The sequence below is a fragment of the Saimiri boliviensis genome, chromosome 1 (assembly GCF_048565385.1).
Source record: "Saimiri boliviensis isolate mSaiBol1 chromosome 1, mSaiBol1.pri, whole genome shotgun sequence".
Classification (NCBI taxonomy): Eukaryota; Metazoa; Chordata; class Mammalia; order Primates; family Cebidae; genus Saimiri; species Saimiri boliviensis.
Window position 1 is genome coordinate 46148124 of NC_133449.1, and position 20685 is coordinate 46168808.

A 20685-nucleotide genomic window follows, 5' to 3' on the forward strand; every position below is an offset into this window, starting at 1 on the left:
TTACCTAAAAAAAACCAAGGTTCTTGAGATACCTGCCCAGTCTGTGTGTGATGGGGGTGAGGACAGGGGGTTGGCCTCCAGCAGGCAGGGGCACATCATGTAGCTGCTGTCACTCTGGGAGGCAGTACTGCCCTCAGACCTGGACAAGAGGAACCTCGCTCTGGGTGGGCACTTGAGGCCTCTGCTCTGGCTCTCGTCCAGCCTGACTCTTCTCTGTAATCCATAGAATCCAATGGATGTGTCCGCCCATGCCCACACTGCCTTCTTCCTAGACCATAGTCTGGGTCTACAGGACCCTGGAATTACTTGCCCAAAAGGCTCCAGATCTGTCTCTAGAAACTGCAGGTCATGGCCAGGCACAGTGGCTCTTACCTATAATCCTAGCACTTTGGGAGGCCGAGGTGGGCGGATCACCGGAGGTCAGGAGTTTGAGACCTGCCTGGCCAACAGGGCAGAAACCCATCTCTACTAAAAATACAAAAATTAGTGGGGCATGGTGGCAGGCACCTGTAGTCCCAGCTACTTGGGAGGCTGAGGCAAGATAATCACTTGAACCTAAATGGCGGAGGTTGCAGTGAGCAGAAATCGCACCACTGCACTCCAGCCTGGGCGACAAGAGCGAGACTCCATTTCAAAAAAAAAAAGAAAAAGAAAAAAGAAAAGAAACTGCAGGCCCTAAGAGGTGTGACTGGAACTTAAATATGGAGTCTGGAGTGCCCATTTAAGTTCCCCCAAAGATTGAGGCAGAGCTGAGAGTAACAGGAGGATAGGCCATGGGCTGTGAGTTGCAGGGTCTGGGTCAGGGATGGGAAAGGCCTGCAGCCAGCTCTCCCTACAACCACAGTGTTCCAGCCTGGCTGTCTCAGGACTATGAGATTCTAATTCAAACATGACCTTCCAGGTCATTATGAAGATTTATTTGTCAAGATAGGGGACTACAGCATTTGACAGTTTGCTATTAGTTTATAGTTAAACGTATGTCAACACATGGTTTGCGGATCTCCTTTCGTCCTCTCATCAGAGGTCCCTACAAATGTTAGGCGCTGACTTGCCAGGAGGTGCTGTATTTAAGAGAGAAATCTATCAGAGGTTCGCTTTCTAGCAAATCGTGATATGGGGTTTTCTCAGGGTGCATTTATGGATTTGGGAAGCACAGTTCATAGATTTCTTGCTCCAGGCTAAACAGAAAGCTAGCACATGGCTGCCGGGAACCTTGAAGTTTAATGATTTCTCTCAATGACATCTTCTCAGCTCAGCCCAAGGATTGGGACATGTGGTGAGGCACTGGCTAGAGACTGGGGTAGTTCTATGAGCTGTGCTAGGGAATTCCATGTCTGGCTGTCTGTCTTTACTTTGTTTTTTTTTTTTTTTTTTTTTTTTTTTTTAAGGTACAATGTAATAGAGTCCATTTGGCAGGGAATTTCAGCAGAAGCGTATAAAAAACATCTCAGAGCAGGAATGAGGGCAGGCCAGGGTATCCATTCATCCTTCTACATCTATTCTGAGTGTCCCCAAACCCTCGTGGTTATGTAGCTGTGCAATGCCAAAAGGTGCCCAGCTGCAGGGACACGTGGGAGCTGAAATCCAGCCCACCCTCCCCTGGCCAAGCCACACCCCTTGGCACTGGGCTACATCAGTGCAGAAGAAGGGGAGCTTTTTTCTTAGTACAAAGGTGTCCTGTGCTCCCCACCCCATGGGCTCATGGTGCTGCATCGGCCCCAAAGAGGGTCTTTTTCTAAGGACACAAAGGCAGCACGAATGAGTGTCCCCTGCTTGGTGAGGAGAGGGAAGCTAGCAAAGGAGGCCAGTGCTGTGTCTGGGTCCAACAGGACTCTAGCTCTCCCTGCCCCTGGCTGACCCCACGAAGCTCCCCTCCACTCTGATGGTTCTGTTGCAGATACCACCCTGCCCTTGAGAGGCACCCCATGGAGGAATGAGAAGTAGGTCCTTTCAAGAGCTCAAATCATGTTGAACTAAAAGGAGAAGGAAGGCTCTGAGAGAAGAGTCTCGGTCTGGAGAGAGACAGCAGCTGGTGGGCCTGGGGTTCAGATGGGTTTTGCTTTTGCCTCCTCCCAAGGAAGGCCCTGAAGAGAGAAGGGAGGTCAGCCCTCAGGAGAGCACCTTCCCTTCTGCAAATAAACCTCCAGACCTTGCAGGAACCCCTCACCCCATCACCTTTCTTTCCTTTGCTCACCCATCCAGCAGTGGGCTAGTACAAACTAAGATGCAGGCACTCGGAACGACATGAAGACTTTCCAAAGGATACATATTTTGGTGTGGGCCATTTAAAGAGACTCGTGGGACCGAATCCGCAACTTCTACTTAGCTCTCTTGCACAGGTGACCTGTCTGAGCACATGCCATGGACGATGCTGCTCCTGGTTCTCCCTCCTGCCTCCCCTTTCTCCCATTTCCCCAAAAAAGGGCATACCTCTCACTCATCCCAAATCTTACCATGGCGCATTGATCAGGGAAATTGTCCAGTGCAACGAAGGGACAATCTAAATCTTGGTATCCATGTTGAGAAAATGAGCAGGAGCAACTCTAATGACCGAGCAAATCAACTAGCTTTCAGTTCCCTGCCTTCATTCAAAGTGAAGGAGAATCAATTCTGGCTGTCAGCTGACAGATTTTTAATGAGCTGCCCATATGATTTTTGGCATATAACTCGAAAGGAATTTACAGTGAGTGACATTGCTACCACCAAAGTCTTTGCATTCCTTTGTCCTTATGTGAAAAAGATTTCTGAGCTGAGCGTCAATTTTTAACAAAGAAAAACAGGAATCGAATTAGTGCTGAACTCTGACTCTTTCTAGCAATAAGGATTATTCATCCCTGAATATATGAACTAACTGGGATGAGGAAGGAAGCTTCATTTCCTTCAAAGATGCATTTCCAATTAATTATTCTATATGCTCTCTTATTACCTATTACAATTTGTAAAGCATTTGTTTTGATTAATTGTGTACTAGTCATCCTGGTACAAATCCAGACAAAATGTTCTTTAACACTGAGCCTGTGGTCACAGAAAAATTTAAAAATAAATTCAATTTATACACATCGTTTTGTTGGGAAGAAGTATGATACAGTGAAGGGTGATACATAAAAGACTTTGAATCATAAAAATAAATTACGCTAAAATTCTGTAGGGGAAGTAGAAGGGAAATATAAGTTCAAGGAGAAAAAAGAAAGATGAAATTTGCTCAGCTTGTTCATATATTTTTAAAAGAGATGATGGTGGTATGCAATCACAATAGTATTACATTTAGAAACATTTTTCAGAGTACTGTGACAGTTTTATTTTAAAATGTCAAATATTTGCAATACATCAGAAACTAGACTTTATGTAACTAAACTTATGAAAGAATTTTAAATGTTTGCATCTAAAAATGTGCAAGGAGTACACAGATTTTCAAAATTCTTTTAGGAGTCTACAAGGAAAATGATCAGAGAACTAGTTTCACAGAGCTGGTGCTTCCCTGCAGGGGAGTGTACTTAGAACAGATGCAAAACCAAAAGCTTTGGGGACTGGAGAGCAGCCTCAAGGTTAAGGGGTAAACTCTCACTGGGGCTGGGTTGGTGGGAAAGGAGCCTGGGCACTCCCCCTTTATCCTAGCAGTACTTTCCTCTGGTCTTTTGTTTCTTATTTTCTGCGTTCCTCTAAAATCCCATTCTCTCTACCACAGATGTTCTGCCAGGTCAGGGTGTGTTCTGTTGTACGTTTTTCCATCCTGCCTAAATGCTTCGCTTTATTTCTTCCGGGAAGCCCTCCCAGCCGGCCGCGCCCCTACCCCACCCCGGCCCCGTCCAGGCTCCCCGAATCCAACACGCTTTTGTACAGCTATGCGCGCTCCGCTTCCTCCCGTGGACTGTGACTTTGGGCCAGTCCTCCCTCCCCCGCTGGCTCCTAAGTTTTCTCATCGGTGTCTGCAAGTCTGTTTCCTCCGCAGTGAGATGTCGATAATCAGAACGAAGTAAGATGAAACCGGCAGGGAGCTTGGCCTGCAGCCAGAACAGGTCACCTAGTTGCATTTAGCAAATGTTTGCTAACTGTGCGGCTAAATCGTCTGGCTTCCCAGCGATTACGGAAGTCTGGGCTTCTCAGCGCCCAGGGAACCGAGGAGGGTTCCCAAACCCTCATCTCTCCTTGGAGAAACTTGCCAACTTGGGGCGATAAAAACGCTCTCCCCTCCTCCCGCCTCCGCCGGGTCGGGCTCTGAGCGCCCAAGCCTCGGAGCTATGAGGTCATACTCCTGCCACGTGACCGCTGCCGCATCTGTCAACTGTGATACAATTACTAAGACAGTGGGGCGCTTCCAACACTCAAACCCGCTCTCTCCTCCTCCTCCTCCCTTTTCACACCAAGGGACCGTCTCAAAAGTCTAGGCTCCAAGTGCTACCATTTAAGAAAGGAGTAAGAGGGAGGAAAAAAGTAGAAGATTGCACTTCTCGTGGCTGCAGTTTGAAAACCATGCTTAAGACCCGTTCTTTAAAATCCTTTCTGCCAAATCAAGTTGGCATATGTATTAAGAGCCTTTAAAAAACCGTCATACTCTTTAACTCATTAATTCCAGTTCTAGGATGTTTGCATATGAAAATAGTACAAACTGGAGAAAAAGTTTAGGTACACAAAATTCACAGCCTTATTATTAAACTAACTATATATGATGAGAATGAATAAATCAGGGTATAAAAGAATATAAGGAAGTCATTTAAAATGCTTATTTTTAAGAATTTTTCATGACATGGAATATGCACCCAAAAAATGACAATAGCAAGTATATGTTGTGTGCCAAATGTTCTGCTAAATGGATTGACTCTTACAACCTTAAGAGACAGATCATCTAATTCATTCATTCATTCATTCTTTCTTTCTTTTTATTTCTTTCTTTCTTGAGACAGGCTCTTACTCTGTCACACAGGCTAGAGCATACTGGCACAATCATGGCTCATACAGCCTCGACTTCCCAGCCTCAAGCAATTCTCCACGTTAGCTTCCCAAGTAGCTGGGACTACAGACACTCGTCAAAAAATTTTTGGTAGAGATGGGGTCTCATTATGTTGCCTGGACTGGTCTCTAACTCCTAGACTCAAGCAATCTGCTCACCTCGGCCTCTCAAAGTGTTGGAGTTACAGATGTGAGCCACTGTGCCCAGCATTATTCTTCTTCTGAAAACTGACCTAGACCAAAAAAAAAAAAAAGCCTAAGGTTGATTAACTAATAAAGTATGAAAAATTTGAGGGTTACAGTTTATACAAAGGGATGAACTCTGATCTAGGTTAATTTGAGTCTAGAGCCCAGCCTCTCAGCCTCCACACTCTAACCTGCCACAATAGGAAGAGAAAGAAATCAGAATTCAACACTGCGTATACACCATCAGGCTCCCACAATCACCAGTGATTTAAATTTTCTTTTACGTATTCTATAATGTGTGTATATTAATTTAACAATTAGACAAAATGTTATGTACAGCCAAGTGCTGATTACAGCAATATTCATTGTAATGAAAACTTGAAAGTAGCTCAAATATCAATTCCTATTGGATTCATTAAGTGAATTATAAAATATATGTCTATTGCAATAGTTTGCAGGCATTAAAAATGAAGATTACAAAGACCGAGTGATACCATTATGTGAAAAAAATAACAAATGCTAGGCATATTACGCATAATAATTTGAGGCTATCATGGTAAAATCTATAAGGAAAGAAGAAATGATAACTGCAACAGGATGGTAAAATTAAATTTGATTTTAAAAAATTGTTTGAACTTCTATAACATTTTTCTATTTCTTGTTTAACAATAAAACTAGTTCCATTGATTGAAGGTTTAGTATCAAAATTGGCATGGAACACATAGGTATCTCTTTTGCCTTTTACAGTGCTTTCTATTTTATCTCATTTTATTGCCAAAACATCCCAGTGCAAATAGGCATTTTCTCTTCCACTTTAATAATAGAACTGTTAAGGCAGAGAAAAAGTGAGTGAGTTGCTTGATGTAAACTAGCAGATGAATGGCAACTCTAGACTAGAACCCTAGGCTTGCAAGCTTCTGCCCCAAGCCTCTGGCCTATAAAAGCACACTGATTCTCTCACATAGAGAGCTGCACAGCACTGCCTAGAGAATACACACTGCTATTATTAAGACCCCAAACATAAGAGCCAAATGTAGGTTCTCTCTAGTGGGGTAAGCCTGGAGGCAGGAAACATGCATGTTAATGCTCTTTGTCTTAAGAGTGGAAGGTCAAAGGCCTAAAGCACTCTCCTGCACTCTCCAAACTCATCCACCCACCCACTTCACCCCAGCCATACACACACAGCCGCCCTTGTCCCCGAAAGCAGTCTCCCTGGTTACACGCTCTGCCCTTGGATGGAGAGAGAGGCCAGGAGATTTGTAGTTTATCCTCTTCTTGCAGTTTAAGGTACAACTTTGCCCACAGCCCCAGTAAGAGAAGTAGGGATTCCCGAGGCCAGAATGTGCCAAAGACCAGCTGCAAACCAGGCAGGCATCAGTGAAACAAGCTTGGAAAGAGAGATGAGTCAGGGGTCAGTGACAGCTGGCAAAGCCAGCACTGGGGTGGGGGTTGGAGGTCTGGAGAGCCCCAGAAAGTTGGTCAGGAGCCCCTGGTCCCTCACTTAACAGAGATGTGACTTTCCAGGGTCATACAACAGCTGGAGAGAATGGGGAGTGAGTCCAATCTGAAGCCCAAAAGAATCCATCAAAGACCAGTCCACCAATTCCACAAAGCCAGGCTCTATTCATTCATTCAAGATATACCCAGTGCCCTTCTTGCTTACCATATCTTTCTGATTGTTATGAGGCCAGAGCCATGCCCTATCCCTCATCCCAATCCCCAATCCCTTGGTGGGGCTGGTGAACCTCATGGCTCAAAGTGGGAAAAATCTGGGAAGTCACAGGTAAAGGGAGGGTCATCTCTCCAGGGCAACAAACCCAAACTCCAAAGCACATGAAACAAACCAATGGCTGAGAGTCCAGGAGATGTCCCAATCTGAGGATTCCACAGCACAGTGGGGAAAGCTTCTGGAAGGTAGAAGGAGGCAGGAAGAGGTGCCTCTCAACTCGAGCAGTCGAGAAATTTAAGCATGCTTTAAAGAGCTGAAAGAAGACCAAAGAGCTGGGTGCAGTGGCTCACACCTGTAATCCCAGCACTTTGGGAGGCCGAGGCGGGCAGATCATGAGGTCAGGAGATCGAGACCATCCTGGCTACAATGGTGAAACCCCATCTCTACTAAAAATACAACAAATTAGCCGGGTGTGGTGGCATGCGCCTGTAGTACCAGCTGCTCTGAAGGCTGAGGCAGGAGAATCGCTTGAACCCAGGAGGTGAAGGTTGCCGTGAGCCAAGATCATGCCATTGCACTCCAGCCTGGGCGACAGAACTAAACTCAGTCTCAAAAAAAAGAAGAAGAAGAGGCATGGAGGTGTGCTCGTGGCACAAAAATTTTAAAGGGGGAGCTAAGCCTAGGTTTACCAGTTCTGCTGGCAGGTGAGGTCCCCAGTAAGGAGAAAGGGAGGTGAGAGTGTGTGGATAAGGTGCTGCTTCCTCCGCTGACCTGAAGGATTTCTGTAATGGCACATTTGTTTGCTCCTACCTTGGGGTGGGACTATCATGTTAGTCATTTCTGCTACTAAAGACATAGATAAAGCTAACGGTATTCTTTGCAAGGAAAGGGAATATCATTGGCCCAAAAGCTATTTACAGGGGGCTTTCCAGAAAAAAATGTTTTAAGCCTGCATTGGTCGGATCTGGCTAATGATGGCGCGTCGGCTTTCCTTCTTCTGTGGAGTTGCTGTGAGTTATTTTGAGCAAGGAAGGGGAGAGGCAAGTGCAAGACCCAGCGCACAGTGAAACGAGGCCATGTCCCTTACATGCTTTGGAGCTTCCAGTGGCTTCCCACTGTAGTTAGGATAAAACCAAATTCCTTACATGCCACCCACAAGACCCACAAACGCCCTGTCCTTCCTCTTTCTCCTCCATCCACTTAGTGAAGCCCCATTGGTCTCCTTCCTGTTCCTTAAACCAGTGCATCTGTTTTTGCCTCGATGCCCCCGTGGTTCAAGTGTTGCTGTGGCCTGAATGCCGGTGTCCCCAGAAAATTCATATGTTGACACTTAATCCCCAATGTGATAGTGGTAAGAAGTGGGGCCTCCAGGAGATGATTAGATCAGGAGGGCTCTGCTCCTCATGAATGAGATCGCATGCTTTGATCTTGGACTTCCCAGCCTCCAGTCTGAGCATTCAGTTTGTCTTCTTTATCAATTGCCCAGTCTAAGGTATCTTGTTATAGCAGCCTGAACAATCCCAGACAGATGTGACACCCTTGCAGTTCCCTCTGCTTAGAATGAATGCCCTGCCTATCTCCCCAGTTCCCTCCTCCCCTACTTGCGTTTTTGTGGCTGGCTCCTTCCCTTCCTTTAAGCACCAAGGGGACTTAGGAAGAGGCCCTCGTCGAGCAGGGGACATGGAAGGCCATGCTGCCCATAACCCTTTACTTCTCCTTGGCACTTAGACCAACCCCAAGTCACGGCCTGCCCATTTGTTTAGGGTTCCCTCCCAAACCTGATCCCTCCCACTGTGCCCACCCCTCCCCACTTCATCCACATTTGAATGTTCCTTTGTGAAGGCCGGGCTTAATTATCTTGTTCATTGCAAGGGAAGCAGTACCTGGCAGAGTGCCTGACACTTGGTAACTACTCAATAAATATTTGTCAAATGAACGAATGAATAAGAGGCCTACTGATTGGAATTTAACTGAATGAAAACCCAGGGTTCAATTTCCAAACAAGCAAAGACAAAAATCCCAAACAATCCCTATTGTTCTCCTTCTACTAGTTGAGCCCCAACCCATTTTGTTGCCACTCCCTCCCCTCCCCTCCCTTCTCTCCCTTCCTTCAGTCTTTCCCTGGGCCCCTCAAGCCGTATATCTTGTGCAGTCACCCACAGCCAACCCTTCTCTGTGGGCCTTCACTGTGACCGAGCCCTGAGGTCACAACACCCTGGGAAGGAGAAATGAAGGATTTTCCAAGGACCCAGCTGTGGCCATGCACTGTCTATCCTGTCTGTCTTGCTGGAAGCCAAAGTTCTTAAGCTTCTGTACAGCAAGCTTTTCATAAAATGAATGACGACCACCTAGTCTTTTCAGGCTTTCTGTTTGCAGTCCCAGGAGGCTTCTTAGCTGATGATGACCCTGGGCTGCTTCCTTGCTTCCTCTGGGCTTCAGATTTAGACACACATTTGGCTCTCAAGGTCCCTTCATGCTCTAAACCTTCAGTAATCTCCAGGACACGAATCCACTCAGGTTTAGTATCACCCTCTACAGGCTCGTCTCCCAGTGATGAAAAGCCTGTGCTTGGTACCCTCACTCCAGGAATGTGCTGGAGGGTGTGAGGAGCCGGGCCCAGGGTCTGCCCGAACTGATCTCCTTTTGCCACATAAAGGGAAGTAGAGTAACTCACCTCCCAATGAAAGGAGTTAAGAAAAGAACTTTATCTGAGGAATACAAGTCCTTTTAATTATCAGGCCCTTAGAGACACTTAAATGACAGCAATCACGTCCTACTCCCCTGCTTTGAGCAATGTGTTCGACTCTTGAAACTGCTTGCTATTACCGCAGGTAGCTCCAGATCAACCGAATGATGCCATACCAGACAGTGCAGCTCATGGTCTATAGCTTAGCAATGTATAGCCAATCAAATCAATCTTATCTCTGTAAAGCAATGAGAATTCCTGACAAACAACTTTGTATCAGCCCATGCCCTGTTTCCCATTTTTGCCTTTAAAAATCTACTTGTGGCTGGGCAGCATGGCTCATGCCTGTAATGCCAGCACTTTGGGAGGCCAAGGTGGGTGGATCACCTGAGGTCAGGAGTTTGAGACCAGCCTGACCAACATGGAGAAACCCCATCTGTACTAAAATGCAAAATTAGCCAGGCATGGTGGCGCCTGCCTGTAATCCCGGCTATTAGGAGGCTCAGGCAGGAGAATGGCTTGAACCTGGGAGGCAGAGGCTGCAGTGAGCCGAGATTTCACCATTCCACTCCAGCCTGGGCAACAACTCCGTCTCAAAAAAAAAAATCTGCTTGTGACTGCAGCAAATCAGAGTGTATATTTAGGGCAACTTGAATCTATGTTCACAGGTTGCAATCCTCAAACTTGACCCAAATAAACTCTCTACTTATATTAAGTTTGTCTCCACTTCTACCTTTTAGGTTGACATATTGCTGTTCTGTAAGACCAGACCACTGGGTGAGCTCTGTGATTGTGCAGGAAAGCATAGGGCGCTATGAAAAGTGAGGGTTTGTCGTGCTTTAGCACTGCGCATAGGAAGGTGGGTGTGGGAGACAGACTAGAGTCCTTTCCCAGTGCTATCAGTACTAGGTGTGGTTTCAGAGATGAAATTGTGAATTGGAAGGAATATCTGGGTAGACTGGGGAGAGCATAGAATGGGGGCAAAGACTTGAGCAATGTCCCTGGGGAGCCCAGGAAGGGGCTGCAGTTGCTCAATAGAGGTTGTGGGGGGAGTGGTTGGGCCCAGAGTCTATCTGCTGACCCACTACCAGGGGCCCTGTGAGTCCAGGGTCAGAGAAGAAGCCCTGCAACATTTTCTGTTTGGTTGGGCTAGTCCCCCTGCCTTCTCTGAGGTCCTGCCATACAGTCAAAGCATCCCTTCTCTCCCTGGCTCTCCAGGCAGCTGAGGATCAGAACAAAATCCACACTCTCCTTTCACCAAGTTAATCCTGCCTTCCATCCTCTTCCGGCAGCTGGCCTCCTAGCCTGTGGGGTAGAACCTCCCTACTGTTGTTCGGCTTCTCCCAGCTCTTCCCCAGCAGGGAGTGAGTCTACAGCAATCACATCACGGCAAGCAAAGCCTGCATCAGTAGCAGACAGCTTCCCTTGCGCCTGGGGAGGAAGTGTTAATGAGGAGAGGTGTGGGGAAGGGTTGCGCCTGACTGCCTTGCAACAGTTTGCTCCTTTTGGCTCACGCGACCAAGGAGCTTACACAAGGAACATGCCTTCTAGAGGGAAGGATGTTAATGTCAATAAAGGGCACATGTTAGTTTGTACCATTCACTCAGCTAAGAGAATGCACCCAGTGCAAACCTTTCTATGATAAAGGCCTCTGCAAGGCTGCCGCTGTTGGAGCTCAACAGGATGGTGACAGGTAGCCTACCCCATGGATCAAGTCTAGCCTTGATGACCACCTAGACATGAAGGCGAGGCTGTGCCTCTCCATGACCGAGGCCTCCATGGAGGACACATACCAGGCTCAGTCCCTCCAGAGCCTCCTGCCTCTGCACCCACATACAAAGCAAGGCCCCTCCCATCTGTTTCCCAAGGAGGGACAGGGTGCAATAAACCTTCAAGCAACCCCAGGAGGTAACCAAGCCCTGGACCTGGACCAAAGTGAGGCAAGGGGTGTATCCTGCCTGAAGTTCAGGCTGTTCCCATCCACAGCCTTTTCCCGGGAGCAACAGAGGATTTTCTGGTCCAGAAGGATCCTTGGAATACAATGTACCACCCTTCCCCTGATCACCATCTCATATCCTTGCCCTTTTTTATGGCCCAATCTATGGACCAGAAGAGGAGAGGGGCTCTACAGTCCTCCATCCGTCACCCAGAGCAGGCCTGGAGAGAAGAATGTAACAAGGGTCAATGCTTGTTCAGAACCTACTATGTCAGGCACTAAAGTAACACAGCAGCAGGGGATGCAAAAAAGGAGAAAAGACACAGTCTCTACACTTGAGGAATGACGTGTAAAAAGTTGAGATGAGTAGATAAAGCTGCTGATAGTAAAGAAAAGCAGGGCATGAAAAGTCCTCAATAAGAGACACAGTCCCTAGGTCCAGAGAGGCCAAGGCTTTTGTGTTGCTGAGGGAACGTGGTGAGGAAAAGGCTGGAATCCACAGGGTTGAGAGGGAGAAGGCTGGGAAAAGAGCTAATGTGTGGCCGCTCCAGGAGAGAGAAAAGTCGGAAAACAGAGATGCTTAAATAGGACTTCAGGGAAAGTTTGTTCTATAGATACTATGGGACGCTCTCCTCAACTTCCCACAAAACCTTTCATAAAACCTACAATGGACAGTCACAGGTTTTTTTTTGTTTTTGTTTTTGTTTTTGTTTTTTTTTTTGAAGGTGAATGAATTGATGTTGGGGGCAGCTAACGATTGAGGTTGGTTCAGGGGGCCAGAGCTAGGGTAGGCTGAGGGGGTTCAGACCCTCCAGGCTTCCAGCAGGATGTACAGGTTGACTTCCCAGAAGGGGAGGGGCTGGAGGCTTGGTCAGCTGGGAAGTGGGTGCTTGCTAGGCCTGCCATGATGGTGAGGAGAGAGCGGGCAAAGCTTGGAGGGTAGGGAGACTCTCATAAGAAAAACTTGTAAGATGATATGAAACTGTCATAAAGCCTCAAGCCTGGACAAGTGAAAAAGTATATTGAGGTGGGGGAAGGGAGGAGGCACAGGCCAGAAGTCACTGATTCCAGTCTCTTCCCACCTTTGTATCATGAATTTCGCCTGCCTCACAAAAGAGCTGGGTAGATTATTTGTCACCTCTCACCCAGGCTGATAAATAGCCCCCGCCAGTGGTGCCCTGCCTCCAGTCTCTCCTCCGCATTAATGTGTCCTCCCTCCACAGTGACACTGGAATAATCTTTCCGAAAGTTCAGCTCTCATTGTTTCATTCACTTTTAAAATCCCTCAGTGACCAACGATCACTCACCCACCAGAATTAAGTCAAAACTCCTGACCCGGCCAGACGTGGTGGCTCATGCCTATAATTCTAATACTTTGGGAGGTCGAGGCAGGAGGATTGCTTGCATCCAGAAGATCAAGACCAGCCTGGCCACCACAGTGAGACCCATCTCTACAAACAATTAAAACAATTAGCCAGGTGTGGTGGCGAATGCCTGTAGCCCCAGCTACTCAGGACCAAGCCCTCAGCCCCTCCCTTTCTGGAAAGTTGGCTCCCACTTCCTGTGTAACCTACTGAGGTGGGAGGATCGCTTGAGCCTAGGAAGCTGAGGTTACAGTGAGCCAAGATCATGCCACTGCACTTCAGTCTGGGTAACAGAGCAAGACGTTGTCTCAAAAAAAAAAAAAAAAATACGCAAAGAAACAAAAACAAAAAAACACCAACAACCTCCAGAGCAACACCCTGTATTGAGGCCCCTCTTTCCAGCTTCATCCACAGTCTCTTCCTCCTCACCCCTCACATTCCATCACGCTGAACTATACGCAGCTACTCTCATGCACCCTACATTTTCACACCTCAGGGCCTTGGCACATGCTTTCCTTCCTTTACCTGGAGCACTTTCCCCAGCTCAACTGCCAACACCCAGGAACCCTTCGGTTACCCTCCCTTCCTGCCACTCTCTTCCCACAGGATTTCACATCAGCACTAGGCTGGCACTTGCCACATTGTGTCATTATCATGATCATCATCTGTTTATATGTCTATGACTCCTTAAAGAACAGAGCCAGATTATATTCTTCTTTGCAGCCCAGTACCCAGCACAGTGCCTGGCTCTTTATTGGCATTTAGAAAATGTTTTTTGAGGCCAGGCACGGTGGCTCACACCTGTAATCCCAGCACTTTGGGAGGCCAAGGTGGGCAGATCACGAGGTCAGGAGTTCAAGACCAGCCTGGCCAATATGGTGAAACCCTGTCTCTACTAAAAATACAAAAAGTAGCCAGGCATGGTGGCAGGCACCTGTATTTCCAGCCACTCAGGAGGCTGAGGCAGAAGAATCACTTGAACCTGGGAGTCAGAGGTTGCAATGAGCCTAGATCGCACCACCACACTCCAGCCTGGGTGACAGAGCGAGACTCTGTCTCAAAAAAAAAAAAAAAGAAAAGAAAAGAAAAGAAAATGTTCATTTAATGACTAAATTGAAACTCAAAAGCTGACAAAAACCCTTCTTTCTCTGGGAACTTCCCCAGACATCAACTGGACCATAGGTAGACACCTGACCCCAGCTGGCAAATAGATTCCCTCCTGGGAAAGTGGAATGGACTTCAAGAGAAGCAGGTCTGTTTCTGGAACTATAACATGTCCACTTTGGAACTGTGGGGCATGCATTCGCCACCATTTAAACTGGGCAACAGAGAAAGTCACTCCTTAAAGAAAGAAAAGTGGCCATATAGAAGGTTGCAGATGGCTTTCTGAATCCCAATTCCAGCCATCTCCTGAGATCATGAAGGATTCCTCTTCTAGATTCTGCAAGACACCCCCGCGTACTAGTAGCCTGTCCCCTACTTTGTGTTTGAGTTTCATGAAGTTTCTGTTCCTTACAGAGTCCTAACCACACAGGCCAACCTTTGGCCTCAGCAGAGTATCTTGGGATCTCTTTTCTTCAAAAAAAAATTCTATTTTAATAAATAAAGGAACATCAGGCATGGATTAGACCTTAAATCACACATACACATGGAGAACCAGCTATGTAATTTGCAGAGCCCAGTCCAAAACGAAAACGTGAGTTCTGGCCAGTCACAGTGGCTTACACCTGTAATCCCAGCACTTTGGGACACCAAGGTGGGTGGATCACCTCCTGAGGTCAGGAGTTCGAGACCAGCCTGGCCAACACAGTGAAACCCCATCTCTACCAAAAATACAAAATTAGCCAGTTGTGGTGGCATGCACCTGTAATCCCAACTATTTGGAAGGCTGAGGCAGGAACCCAGGAGGAACCCAGTTCAATTGCTTAAACCCGGGAGGCGGAGGTTGTAGTGAGCCAAGATCGCGCCATTGCACTCTAGCCTGGGCAACAGTGGCAAAACTCTGTCTCAAAAAAAAAAAAGAAGAAAAAGAAAAAGAAAAAAGAAATGTGAGATCCTTTGTTCAAAAGCAGAAGAGAAGTGCCATGAACGGCAGTAAAATATAAAGCTTTTTCCTTTCTTCTGTGGTATTTTCTTGACTTTTCCTAGTGGGTTTTTTTTTTTTTTTTTTTTTTTTTTTTTTTTTTTTTTTTTTTTTCTATTTAATATCTTCCTAAGCAAAGAAAATTTACTTTAAATTATTAGCATGAATTCTACCGTTTATTTTTTATTGTGCAATGCCCATATGCTGAGTCACCAAAATTATATAATCTGTATTTCTTGGCTCCTTCCAGAAGGTGCCTCACACTGGCCAGAAGAGATGCATCCAAATTCCCCCAGGCACCGAACTATCCAAGGGAGCACCCTGCCAGGCACAGGGATACTTTGCAGGCCAAGTGCAGACACTTACAAGCTCTTGAGGGTCCTGCCCTGAGATTTTGGCGTAGCAAGTTGGGCAGTGGTTGAGTCCCCCTTCCCACCAGCCACCAGTGTGGTGCGTGGGCCAGGATCGGGGAAGTTGAGCTGGCATCTCTCCTTCCAGTGGGCTGGCTGCCCTATGGCAGACAGGTAATTTGAAGGATCTTTAAACCTCTACACAAGACAGGCTCAGTATCTGATGGGTAAGAGACTCACCCCTCCCCCTGAGTTTTCTACTGAATGTGCCACAGAACTGCTGGTCTTGGGCAGGGATGTCTGACCCTAAAACTCCACAGAGCATGAAACCCCTCTCTGACCCTCCCTGCATGCACACCAGGCCCCTGCCAGGGGCAGAGGGAAGTAATGCTCAAGGGGTGAGTTAGAGGAAGGCTGGACCTCAGGGCACCAGGGGGCTGGGGATTGGTTGGCCAACAACCCATCCCAAGAAAGTGGGTAGGCTTTGGGAGTCAGTCCCATGTGTGAGCCAAAGCTCCAAACTCCTGGCATATGCCCCAATGTCCTATCAACCATCACTTACAAAACATAGCTCCAAAGATGAAATTAGGAATTTCAGGGCAGCAAATACAGATCACTACACCCCAGATGCTGGGCCCTTCTGAGCATGGGCCCCTGTGTGACGGTGCTGGTTGGATGCCCATGAAGTTGGTTCTGGACATGTGAGAAAGATCTCTAGACCTCATTAAATAATATGTGTGGGTGCTGAAGCTGAAACAAAAGAACACATTTCATATGCATATTAAATTGGAGCACCCAGATCCACAGGCCAAGAACACTATTCACACATCACGCTTTGACCACCTGAGGCCAAGCTGAAGAGCAGACGTCATCACTCCCTTTATCCCAACTGCAGAATAGACCAGAAGCTGTGCTGTGTATGGATGAAATGAAATTTGAATTCTGGGCATTAATTTGGGCTTTATTTCAAAGTTAACATTTTAGCTATTAGAGGGCATTTCATGAAGAAAAACAGAACAATATCAGAGCATCAAAGAGGAGGAAACACTACTAGTTTCCTTTGCCCCAAAAACTTAGACCTTTACGATATCGTGGTTCACCATGAGCTTCACTTCCCAGAGGTTTATATAAAAAACTTTCTATTGGCGTTAGCACCAAACAAGGCCATTCGTATTTCGGGCATCTTTTGCTTGGCTGAGAGATCCAGTCGACTTTCCAAGGTATTTGAAACCTTTATTCTCTGATTGCCACTGTAGACCTCCACACCTCCAGCTGCATTCACAGCCAGATATGCCTCTCGATCAATCTGGACCTCCACGTGTTTTTGGGAAATTGTCATGTATTCGGGGATGGCCTTTTGCACTGCAACCTCCACTAGGAGGAGGTCCTGTGGCCGGCAGCGCACAATCATCACAGGTTCCAGCAGTCGGAGCAGACCCTGGAGCACCAGTTTATCCAGCAGCCTCTGGTAGACTTCTGGGTCCTCTACAATCCTGCTGAGCCTCAGCTTTGCCTCTCTGAGCAAATCTGAGATGAGGTCATCTCGGGCTCTCAGGACTTTCAGCCTTGCCTGATTCCTCATGGTGGACATCTGGATTTTCTTCTGCTGCTCTATCTGCTTCTCCTTTTTCTCGTAATACTCCATAATCTTCAGTCGTTGGATTTGCACAAGGCGTCCTTTCTCAATGTTAAACTCCTCCTCAGCCTTGGCATCGATTTCCTCTGCTTTCTCACTGGCTTCCTGCTCAATGAAAGCCATCATGTGCTTAATCTTCTTTTGCACATCGACATCACTCAGGGCCATGGCTGCTCTCAGAGGGGATGGCAGAGAGGGAGCTGGTGCACTGTTTGGCTCCTTTGACTTAGGACAATTTCAGGAGTGTCTCTGGAGTTCCACCTCCTCAGCTATACCAGTGAATAAAAGGACGAAAGAGAAAGTTAGAGCCTATAGAGGAGGACTTCAGAGACCATATATATACCCCTCACTTTGCAGATGAGGAAACTGAGGCTCAGAGAGGGAACAGAATTTATCCAAGGTTATACTGTAGAACAGAGGCTTGAACCTGGGTCTCCAGAATTCCATCCCTGCTATACTCACTATCATTGTCATCAAATAATAATGAAGCAGTTAAGACAGACCTCGTCCAGAGGCTCTCTACGCAGCAGTGGCCTAAGACTTAGGTAGCAAGCCAACAGAGTGGAAACACCAAATTAATACATAAATGGAAAGCATATCCACATTTCGGGGTCAGGAGGGTTGCAGAGAGTCTTAGGAAACTCATGGTCAGCCGAGATTCAATACAGAAAGGCAGCCTGGAGGTAGGAGGGTTGTAAGAACCTTCAAATGATACAAAGAAATGGAGTACTGCTAAGCAGAAAATGGCACCTTGGAGAGGTGAGACTTACTTTGTAACCTACCATGTGATCTGTCCTAAAGACTGTTCTATGTGCACCTGAGGAAAATGTGTATTCTGCTGCGGTTGGGTGGAATGTTCTGCATGTATGTGTGTAAGGTCCATTTGGTCTATAGTGTTGTTCAAGTCCTGATTTGTTTACTGATTTTCTGTCTGGATATTCTATCCATTTTCTATTCACTTCCCAGAAGCTTATATTTTTAAAATTCTATGTAAGCCTAGAGCATATATAAAGTAAAAAAACTACCTTCAATCCCTCCCCACTTTCCTAGAGTTTATATAAGGAAAGGGATAGAGATTGAAGGTGGTCTTTTTACTGGAAGTGGTTTCCAAACCTCAGTGTATATCTGAACCACTTGGAGGATCTTTAAGAAATATAGCTTTTAACGCCATTGCTCACACCTGTAATCCCAGCACTTTGGGAGGCTGAGGTGGGCAGATCACCTGAGGTCAGTAGTTCAAGACCAGCTTGGCCAACATGGTGAAACTCCATTTCTACTAAAATATAAAAATCAGTTGGCCATGGTGGCGGGTACCTGTAATCCCAGCTACTCAGAAGGCTGAGGCAAGATCATTGCTTGAACCCAGGAAGTGGAGTTTGCAGTGAGCTGAGATCGTGCCATTGCAGTCCAGCCTGGGCGACAAGAGTGACAGACTCTAAAAAAGAAAAGCTGGGCCTGGTGGCTCATGCCTGTAATCCCAGCACTTTGGGAGGCCAAGGTTGGGGATCACCTGATGTCAGGAGTTCGAGACCAGCTTGACCATCATGCAAAAACTCCATCTCTACTAAAAAAATTTTTAAAAACTAAAAAATTAGCTGGGCATGGTGGCACATACCTGTAATCCCAGCTACTCAGAAGGCTGAGGCAGGAGACTCTTTTGAACCGAGGAGGCAGAGGTTGTGGTGAGCTGAAATCATGCCACTGCACTCCAGCCTGGGTGACAGAGTGAGACCCCATCTCAAAAGAAAGAAAGAAAGGAAAAATACAGTTTTTAAGGCCCCAACCCTATACCTACTGAATCAGAATCTCTGCTAATAGGGTCTGGGAATCCGCATCTTTCAAAGTCTCCCTGGGACGCTCAACAAGCCCAGGAAAATGACATATGTACAAAATGAGAATATCAAAAAAGATACAGAAAATATGAAAAAGAAGCAAACAAATTTTGGAGCTGAAGAATACAATAACTGAACTGAAAAAATTCACTAGAGGAGTTCAACAGGAAAAAATCAGTGAGCTTGAAGATGCATCATTTGAAATTATCCAGTCAAAGGAGCAAAAAGAAAGAGAGAATGAGAGAGAGTGAAGAAAGCCTAAGAGACTTACGGGATATCATCAAGCTGACCAGTATATGCATTATGGGAGTCTCAAAAGAAGACTGGGAAAAACGGATAGAAAGCTTTTTAAAAAGAATGGCCAAAAGCTTCTCAAATCTGGGGAGGAAAATGTCTTCCCAGATTCAAGAAGTCTAATGGACCCCAACTAAGATATACCCAAAAAAGTCCATATCAACACACATTATAATCAAATTGTCAAAAGTCTAAGACAGAATTTTGAAAGAAGAGAAAAGATTCTCATCATGTATAAGGGAACTTCCATAATACTGCCAGTAGATTTCTCAGTAGATATCTTGTAGTACAGGAAAAAGTATGACATATTCAAAGGGCTAAAAGAAAAAAAAAATCTTCTAATCAAGAATACTATTTTTGGAAAAACTGTCCTTCAAAAATAAAAGAAACTAAAGATTTTGCTAGATAAACAAAAGCTGAGGAAGTTCATCACCACTAGACCTACCTTACAAGATATACTAAAGGAGCCGGGCTTGGTGGTTCACACCTATAATCCCAGTACTTTGGGAGGCCAAGGCAGATGGATCACGAGGTCAAGAGATCGAGACCATTCTGACCAACATGGTGAAACCCCGTCTCTACTAAAAATACAAAAATTAGCCGTGTGTGGTGGCATGCACCTTTGGTCCCAGCTACTTGGGAGGCTGAGGCAGAAGAATCACTTAAACCATGGAGGTGGAGGTTACAGTGAGCTGAAATCCTGCCACTATATATACTCCAGCCTGGCAACAGAGCGAGACTCTGTCTCAAAAAAAAAAAAAAAAAAGAAAGAAAGAAAGAAAATAAAAAGATATACTAAAGGAAATCCTTCTCTTTGAAACAAAAGGACACTAGACAGCATATGAAAGTATAAAGCCCACTAGTAAAGATAAAGATATTGGCAAATACAGAATACTGTAATGATGGTATGTAAATCACTTTTAATTCTGGTATAGAAGTTAAAAGGCAAAAGTATAAAAAGTAGCTATAAATATAAAAATATATTAATGGATGCATAATATAACAATGTAATTTGTGACAACAATAACAATGTTGGGGGGGAAGTGTTTTTAGTTATGATGGAAATTAATTTATCAGCTTAAAATAGGTGGTTAAAATTTTAAGATGTTTGGTGTTAGCCCACAGTTACCACAAAGCAAATACCTATGGAAGTTGCACAAAAGAAAATATGAAAAGAATTGAAGTATGTTGCCACTAGGAGGGGGAGTCAAACACAAGGAAGACAGCAAAAGAGGAAAAGAGAGACAAAAAGCCATGAGACAGAAAACAGTTTACAAATGGCAACACCCAGTCTCTCTCTGTCAGTAATTACTTTAAATGTAAATGGATTAAATGTTCCAATCAAAAGATATAGAGTGGCTAAATGGATTAACAAAATAAACAAGATCTTATTATTTGCTTTCTACAAAAGACTAGTTTTAGAAATTAAGGACACACATCGGCTGAAGGCGAAAGGATGGAAAAATATATTCCATGCAAAGGTAACCAAGAGAGGGCAGGGGTGGTTAGACTTACATCAGACAAAATAGACTTTCAGTTGAGAACTGTCACAAGAGACAAAGACATCATATAATGAAAAAAGGGTCAATTCACATGGAAGATAGAACACTTACATGTGTTCTTTTATAACCCAACATCAGAGCACCCAAATAAATGAAGGAAGCTCTGACAGAACCAAAGGAAGAACAGACAACACAATAAC

The 20685-nt window shown here is 45.7% G+C and overlaps 1 protein-coding gene across 1 annotated transcript; it reads right to left on the bottom strand.

The window, feature by feature from the left end:
- Positions 1–16344: 16344 nt before the first annotated feature.
- Positions 16345–17025, bottom strand: ATP6V1E2 (ATPase H+ transporting V1 subunit E2). Its single transcript, XM_003926749.3, has one exon. The coding sequence runs from the start codon at positions 17023–17025 to the stop codon at positions 16345–16347; it is 681 nt and encodes a 226-aa protein (XP_003926798.1).
- Between the last annotated feature and the right edge of the window lie 3660 nt (positions 17026–20685).

Bases quoted from the DNA above. Each gene is read 5' to 3' on its own strand.
- ATP6V1E2 (XM_003926749.3), bottom strand. From the start codon at position 17,025: ATGGCCCTGAGTGATGTCGATGTGCAAAAGAAGATTAAGCACATGATG.